Source organism: Cheilinus undulatus, linkage group 18 (genome assembly GCF_018320785.1).
Source record: "Cheilinus undulatus linkage group 18, ASM1832078v1, whole genome shotgun sequence".
Taxonomy (NCBI): domain Eukaryota; kingdom Metazoa; phylum Chordata; class Actinopteri; order Labriformes; family Labridae; genus Cheilinus; species Cheilinus undulatus.
Genome location: NC_054882.1, coordinates 1,595,253 through 1,604,155, shown reverse-complemented (window position 1 = coordinate 1,604,155; position 8,903 = coordinate 1,595,253). Strand labels below are relative to the sequence as shown.

General features: G+C 38.0%; 1 protein-coding gene across 2 annotated transcripts in view; it reads right to left on the bottom strand.

Annotated features, from left to right (window-relative positions):
- Window positions 1–6,010: 6,010 nt before the first annotated feature.
- Window positions 6,011–8,903, bottom strand: part of sptbn5 (spectrin, beta, non-erythrocytic 5) — an 88,743-nt gene continuing 85,850 nt past the window's right edge. For both annotated transcript variants that reach the window (XM_041812325.1, XM_041812327.1), the window contains 2 exons: window positions 7,193–7,398; window positions 6,011–6,745 (listed from right to left, as the gene is read on the bottom strand). In XM_041812325.1, coding sequence (XP_041668259.1) covers window positions 6,594–6,745; window positions 7,193–7,398 — 358 coding nt within the window. In that variant the 3' untranslated portion in view covers window positions 6,011–6,593. The remainder of the gene's footprint in view (window positions 6,746–7,192; window positions 7,399–8,903) is intronic.

Sequence of the window (8,903 nt, the reverse complement as noted above, 5' to 3'; positions counted from 1 at the left end):
ATTAAGGTGCCAGAGACCGGGGACCCCCACTGAACCTGAAGGTGGTTGAATAGCCAGGAACATTCAAGAATAATCGTGTGCAGACAAGGCTGTCCATAAGGGGGATAAAGGGGGAGGTTTCTGGGATCCAGCCAAACTTGGTCACCAAAACCATGGTCCACTGTAAAGTTAAGCTGTGAAAACTATATTTTATATTTGACCTGAATAATAACCACTCTTATTAAAGATACAAATATCTGTATTTATTCATTTAGCCTTCTTTAGATGAAAAACTTTTATTAAAAACCTTATTTAAATGGGTTTTAAATGACTAAATTGGTTCACAATGGCAAAAAAATGGTGAACAGATGGTGAAATTGTTTTTTAAAAGAACATAAATGGGTTAAAAGTGGCAAAAATTAGAAAAAAAGTGGCAAAAAATAACCAAAAAATGGGTTAAAATGGAAAAAATGGGCACAAAAATCAGTAAAAGTGGGTTCAAAAGTGGCTGAAATGGCTTTAAAGTGCAAAGAATTTGGTGCAAATGAGGTGAAACGGGATGAAAAAATTGATAAACAAGCAAAAATGGGTTAACTGTGTTTAAAATGGGCATAAAGGGGTGTAAAAGGGGGTTGATAGAGGCAAACAGGCAGAAAGTGGCAAAAACAGGCAGAAAAAACTGATGGAAAGAGTTTAAAATGGACAAAAAATGGGTTTTAAGTAGCAAAAATGTGCTAATATTGGCAAATTTGGTGTTAAGAAATGATGAAAAAGGGTCAACATTTGGTAAAACTGGTGTAAAGTGGCAATAGTGTTATCTAAAAAATATTCTTAGTTTTTAAAGGATCTCCTCTCAGTGTCTCACGACTAGTCAAAGTCTGGACTTAGATCTGACTGAGATGCCATGGCATGATCTTAAACAGGCCGTTCATCATGCTGGAAAACCCCCTAATGTGGTTGAATCAGAACAATTCTGCAAAGAAGAATGGGACAACATTCCTCCACAGTGATGAGAAAGACTCACTGACAGTTATCACAAACGCCAGGGATGGAGCAGCCAGTTATTAGGGTTAAAATCACCATTAAACACGACTCCTTCATACAAAAGCAGAACGACTTCATCAGACAGACAGACATACTCACCACGGCTGAAAACGGAGCCTGCTGATGCCTCCGTGACCTTTCAGTCCAGACAGTTGACCTTTGAACTCATCACTCAGTGGAAAATTCAAACTGGATCAATAAAGCAACACATGGATGATTTTAGCTCGTTGTTTCCACGCACACAAACAGGAAGAGGGAAAAAAAGACAGTCAGGAAGTGGCTGCTGAAACGTGGCGATGTTTAATCTAAACATGGAGTGCAGAAATGTCACAGCAATCAATGAAATTAAGGAGATTATCTGTGGATACAAAAGCATCACATGTCTGAATGAAACTTAAATCAGATTGTCCTGGAGTGATGAGCAGACACAGAAACGTCACGTGTCGTCTGAATGTCTCGCTCTCCACCTCGTCAATGACTTTAATTTGAACTCTGAGGTCTTAATGCGACTCGTTAGTGTTAATGATTGGCTGATTGATCCCACTGAAAGGAGGAGAGATGAGTCTGAAGATGTTTGGATTTGAAGCTCATTAATAAATAAACCAAGTTCCTTTCCAAAAACACGGAATCATTAAGCAAAGTTCATCTTTGAAAAATGAGTAAAAACACCGAGCATCGCACCAAAACCATATCTGCAGGAAGCTTTTCTGCTCCTAAATGTCACAAATTTGTTTGGATTGATTCGCCTTGGATCGATTTCTATTAGAGTCATAGTTGTAAAGATGGAGATCTTATTTTGGAGGAAAACTCTTCAAATAAAGTCACTTCAAACAGTTTTAGATCATCAGGGCTGGAAGGAGGAGAAGATTCCTCTCAGACTGGGTTTACCGCTGACATGGAGCTGGTTTTAGAGAGAATCAGCCACCTAGATTGGTAAGGAAGCGCAAAGCTCTGTGGAGTCAAGGTGCAGAAAAACAACACGACAAGCTCAGCAGGGAAATGTGCAACCTCTACATCACTGGTCATCAACTGGCGGCCCGGGGGCCAAATCAGGCCCCCCAAAGCTTCCTGTCTGGCCCCAAGAAGATCATTAAATTCAGAAAAGCAGGAAAAGAAGATGTTGTGATTTTAAGAGTATCTTTGGCTTTAAATGTCTGCAGCTGTTAAATCCACCCAAAGGCAATTAATATTCAAATAGTTTTAGAATGACTTCACACTTCATCTGTTTCTACAGAAACTCACTTGTCAGCCATCATTAGTAAATATATTTTTTTAAAGTGTTAAAACTGGCAAAAATGGCCAGATAAAGTGGTGAAAAGCGGTTAAAATGTGGCAAAACATAAATTGCCACGGACCTTATCTCAGGCGATAATACCTGTACTGCTGAAGAAAGGTAAAGATCCCCTAGAATGTAGTTCATATAGACCAATAAGTTTACTTGGGTGCGACTACAAAATATTAACCAAAGTTCTTGCACGTCGTTTAGAGACAGTAGTTCCCTCAATTATTGATGAGGACCAAACAGGCTTTATCCCTGGACGTCACTCCTTCTTCAATATGCGGAGGTTACTTAATGTGCTATTATCTTCCCACTCAACCCTACAGCCAGAAGTCATCCTATCTCTAGATGCTGAGAAGGCGTTTGATAGGGTTGAGTGGGATTATCTTTTCGCAGTGTTGGAAAAGTTTGGTATGGGGCCAGTTTTCTGCAAATGGATCAAAATTTTATATTCTGCACCTATGGCAGCAGTCCAGACTAATCGGGTGATATCTGAGTATTTTATGCTCCATAGAGGTACCAGACAGGGCTGCGGTTTATCTCCATTTTTATTTGACATTGCAATTGAACCCTTAGCAATCGCCGTAAGGTCAGAAGATAAAATCAGGGGTATAACTAGAGGTACAACCTACCACAAAACATCTTTATACGCAGATGATCTGCTTCTTTATTTGTCAAACCCATCAGAAGGTGTGCCACACCTGTTAGATCTACTAAAGAGATTCAGAAAGATCTCAGGGTAGAAGATAAATCTAGCTAAGACTCTCCTCTTTCTGGTAAATGATTTGGCCAGACAGTTGACTTCTAACCACCGACCCTTTAAATTAGAAAATGATACCTTCAGTTACTTAGGAATCTCAGTGGCAAACACAATAAAGGCCCTTTTTAAATACAATCATAAAATCTTATTAGAACGTACTAAAATCGACTTGGATAGGTGGTCAAAGCTCCCTATTTCACTGGCTGGCCAGATTAATTCAGTGAAGATGACAGTAATGCCTAAGTTTCTTTATTTATTTCAGATGATACCCATTTTCCTCCCTAAGTCCTTTTTCGCTCAACTAGATCGTCTTGTCTCTTCATTTAAATGGAATAAATCCACAGCAAGAGTGAAAAAATCTAATTTAGAGAGAGCTAAATCAGAAGGAGGTCTGGGCTTACCTAATTTTTTACACTACTATTGGGCTGCCAACATTGCCAAACTCAATTATTGGACCACAGGGTTCGCTGGCAAAGAAGGACCCCTTTGGGTGGACATGGAGTGAAAATCAACTTTACCAGTCTCTCCAGTTTCATTTCTGACAGCACCACTATGTGCTAAAATCAATAACCAGAATTTGAATGTCAATTTGGTTGTCAAAAACTCAGTTAAAATATGGGACCAGTTCAGGAGACATTTTGGCCTTAAAGGTATAAATAGACTTTGCCCTATTATGTTTAACCACCTCTTCAGACCATCTCAACTAGACTCAGGATTTTCATTGTGGCATACAAATGGTCTTGTTTTCTTTAAGGATTTGTTTAATGAGGAAGGCTTCCTATCATTTATTTCACTTTGCCAGGTTTATAATCTGCCAAACTCTCACTACTTTAGATATCTTCAGGTGCGCAGCTTTGCCTCCAAGTATTTTTTGGGTTATCCTAACTACCCCCCAGAAGATATATCATATTTAGTACTCAACATTGACCCATCCAAGAGAGGTTTAATCTCTAAACTATACAACTTGATCCAAAAAGAGCTTTTTCATAAATGGGAAAAATCTAAAATTGCCTGGGAGGCTGATATTGGGGAATCCATTCTGGATGAAACTTGGGAAAACATTATTTCTAAAATACACACTTCATCCTTCTGTGTTCATCATGGAGTCATCCAATTTAAAGTGGTGCACCGTCTTCACTACTCCAATGATAAATTGGCTAAGATATATCCCAGTGTTGCCCCAGCGTCAGTACTCTCCAGTTTCCCTTTGTCACATGTTTTGGTCTTGTCAATCTCTATCCAATTTCTGGATCCTGGTTTTTCGTTCTCTTTCAGCAATAGGGAATGAGACTATTAATCCCAACCCTCTGACGGCGATCTTTGGAATAACGGAAGAAGGTGTAAAGCTCCCCACTTCCTATAAAAATGCTATAGCTTTTGCGTCTCTGATTGCCCGTCATCTCATTTTGCTTAAATGGAAGAGTAAAACCCCTCCTACTTTTACTCAGTGGATTCGTGAGGTCATGATGTTCTTGAACTTGGAGAAAATCAAGTATTCTGTACGTGGATCTGCAGAGAAATACAACAAGACTTGGTCCCTATTTGTAACACATGTCAAAACTTTAACACTGCTTTGAGATATTAGACTTTCCTGTTACCTAGTCACTGTATATATGAGATTTCGGCTGTGAGAAATTGTGAGACATGGTGCGTCATTTATTATCTGGTAATACTGAACAGATGGCACAATTCTGAGCATCAGTTTTTGTTTTTTTGTTTTTTATAAATCTTATTTCATTTTTCTCTTATTTAAATTTATTATTTGTTTTTCCTTTTACTTGTTCTATCAATTATTATTTGCAATATATATTATTATTTTCTTCCTTTTATCTGTCTGTTTAATTTTTGGATTTTTAGTTTACATACTCCTGTTATTTGCTTCCTGAAGGGTGAGGGTGGGGGTGGGGGCAGGGAACTTATGTCATGATCTTCATTTTGTCATATGTTTTGTATATGTTAAAATAACAATAAATAAAGTTATTAAAAAAAAATGTGGCAAAACATTAATATAAAAGGAAAAAAGGGGAAAAACTATATCAAACGTGAGTTAAAATGGTGAAAAAAGTAATGAAAATTGGCTAAAATAGATGAAAAATTGCAAAAGTTGATAAAGGCAGGATAAGAGGCAAGAAAGGTGTGTTAAAGGAGTTAAAGAATGACAAAATAGTGTGTTAAAGACGCAAAAAAAGGGCAAAAAGTATCAAAAATTGGTTAAAAGTGGCAAAAATAGCCAGATAACGTGGTGAAAGGGGTTAAAAAGTAGCAAAAATGGGTGATAAGCGTCCAAATGAGTTGTCAAGTGGCACAAAAGGACAAAAACTTGCAGGAAGAGGGGTGAGAAGAGGTTAAAATGTGGCAAACCATTAGTATTAAAGGATAAAAGGGGTAAAAAGTAAATCAAAAATGGGTGAAAAGTGGCAAAAATGGTGACAAAAGTAATGAAAAGTGGCAAAAATAGACAAAAAGGGGCAAAAATGGAAAAAGGAGGGGTTAGACAGGCAAGAAAAGTGGTTTAAAGGAGTTAAAGAACGGCAAAAAGTCGGGTTATAGAGGCAAAAATAGTCAAAAAGTATCAAAAGTGGGTTAAAAGTGGCAAAATGGTGCAAAAATAGCCAATGGCAAAGTAGTGAAACCACAGGTAAGTGGGTTAAAGAGTGATAAAATAGCAAAAATGGGTTAAACATGGCACAAAATGTTGTAGAAATGGCAGAATGAAGCAGTGAAGTAGTGGAAAGTGTCAAACATGAGCTCATATTGGTGCTAAATCATAACTGCTTTGGGTCAATTCTCTGGGATTTCAGAAGCCCAGCCAATTCTGTGAGCAAGCCTGTCTCTTGTGGACTACGGCGTTATATATTGGGATATATCTCACAGGTAACACCTAAAAATTTCCTGTGATTTGCAAGAAAATACAAATACTAATAAAATATGTTAATCACAACAAAAAAGAGGTTTAATTTTTTTTTTATTTGAACATCTGGCCCTCAGAGACTCTGACAAGAATAAATCTGGCCCTTGTGCAGAAGTACTTGATGACCCCTGCTCTACATGGTGGATTCAGTGGTTCTCAACAGGTGGGTCAAGGCCTAAAAGTAGGTCACAAATGTGTGCCTGGGAAAAGAAATTATGGCAATGTCCATCGTCATTACATCTGTGGCCTAAAACTCTGTCCTGTTGCATCAGGAATCTTTGGTTTGACAGCTGAATAACAGATGGTCTAACACGTTAACATGACAGAGTGACATCACCATAAAACCAGCTCCAAATAATCACCGTGTTATTGGACTGTGAGTTAAGGGTTTTCCTGGGATCAGATATTTTTCCATCTGTGAGCCCTTTGTGTTATAAAATCTGATTTTTAGTTTTATTTAAACTGTAAAGCACTTTGTGAACATTAAATTAAAGCACTTATAAAACTATAAGATAAGGCTGTGAGGACACTTCCTCTAATGCTGAGTTTGGAAAGTGTTTCTCTGATTTTAGTGCAAAGCTCCTTTTTCAAACATTAACGTCCCAAAGTCTTCATCAGCTCTACTTCTTAGTGAAAAACTTCCTGAAGACGTTCCTCCTCGACCTGTTCGGGATGTCATCGGACACCGGGGAGGACAAAGTGGGGGGGTCCTTGGTGTCTGGGGGTGGGGGCGGAGCCACAGAAGGGGGCTGGACTTGGTGACTTAGTGAACCTGAAAGCAAAGGACAGAAAAACCAGACATGATGACCAGGTCATTAGGGCTAAAACTATGCCCCCTGAGATCAACACAATGAAATGGACATCCTAACTGGCCAGCAGATAGCATTGTGATGGCAGTAATTTTTTAAAAATATTCTTTCATTATTCATTTACCTAAATATGTTTCGTGAAATATTTCAAGACAGAGAAGCAAAGTTAGTTTCCTGGATCCTCAGTCGTGTCACTGGACGTTTATGCTTTCTTCTTATTTTGCTATCAAACTGTGGTTTGCACACAGCTGTCAGATGCATTACTCCTACTGTCTAAAAGTGTAAAATATACAGCTTACAGAATGATAAAAGGCCCCTATAACCTTGAATTTCTTCAGATTAATGACAGTTCAGATATTTGAGTATCCCTACATCAAACAGAACACTAATCCCCTGCTCCGTGGTCTTACCTGTGCTCCGGACCTCCTCCTCCTCCTCCTCCTCGGGGTAGCGATGTTTGTTGTAGTACGTGTGGGGGGGTTTGGGAGGAGGCGTCCCCTCAGTGGAGGACTGTCTCTCCAGGCTCTCAGCTCTCTTGTCAAACGTCCGGGTCGGGGGAGAATCATCCGGAGCTTCGGCTAACTTCTCCAAACTCAGGTTGACTGAAGACGCTCTCCTGAAAACAAAAAGGTTAACGTCAAATCTTAGGGAGAGGGTTTTCATCATACAAAAACTTTACACTTCAAAAAAATTATAAAAGAAAATTGTAAACACTGATAGTTGTTTTGGTACCATGGAAAGTAAAACAGAAGTCCTTGACAACCAATAATGGGCAATTTATTACCAAAGACTGAAGGCAAAGTCCTGCACATAGCCTAGATCAGCTGTTAATATTAGCAAATATCTACTGTTAAAGTGGGCCTTAACTGTCTGTGAATATCCGTCAAAATCAGCCGTTAATATTGGCCTGTGTTGGCTGTAAATATCTGCACATGTTTGCTGATAATATAGGGACTAAAAAGGCTCTTAGTGTGGGCTTAAATTGGCTGTAATTATAGGACTATCAGCTGTAAATATCAGCATATATCAGCTGTAAAAATTGGTCTATATCAGCTGTAAATATCAGTGTATATCAGCTGTAAATATCAGTCTATATCAGCTGTAAATATCAGTGTATATCAGCTGTAAATATCAGTCTATATCAGCTGTAAATATCAGTGTATATCAGCTGTAAATATCAACATATATCAGCTGTAAATATCAGTCTATATCAGCTGTAAATATCAGTCTATATCAGCTGTAAATATCAGTGTATATCAGCTGTAAATATCAGTGTATATCAGCTGTAAATATCAGTGTATATCAGCTGTAAATATCAGTCTATATCAGCTGTAAATATCAGTGTATATCAGCTGTAAATATCAACATATATCAGCTGTAAATATCAACATATATCAGCTGTACATATCAGTCTATATCAGCTGTAAATATCAGTCTATATCAGCTGTAAATATCAGTCTATATCAGCTGTAAATATCAGTCTATATCAGCTGTAAATATCAGTCTATATCAGCTGTAAATATCAGTCTATATCAGCTGTAAATATCAGTCTTTATCAGCTGTAAATATCAGTCTATATCAGCTGTAAATATCAGTCCATATCAGCTGTAAATATCAGTCTATATCAGCTGTAAATATCAGTCCATATCAGCTGTAAATCTCATTATTTGTGGGGCCTTACTGTGGTCCCTTATTTCCAGGAAGAGCTGCTTTGTTTTAGTATCACAGTGTCCCATGTATTCATGCATTTACGGTAGTGTGACGGAGTTCGACTGCATTTTTTGTTTGATTTGTTTCTCTCCTACACATCGTTTTCTATACCAGGTGTTTGTCATGGCTCCAGTACTTTTTAAGTCTATAGATCATTAAAATAAACTATATTATGTAAAAACCCAATGCATCTGACAGTTAAAACACATTTTTCAAACCTTTCTGTGTTGATGTATCTGACGACTGCATTAGTTGTGTTGGTGCAGCAGAAAAAAACAGAGTTTATTCCACATATGAAGCATGATATCTGAATAGACCTGTGACTGAGAAGCCCATGTTCTCCACCTTTGTGTGCTCGCTGAATAAAATTCACCTCATCAAATATCTCATTAAAGAAAAATCCTGCCGGCC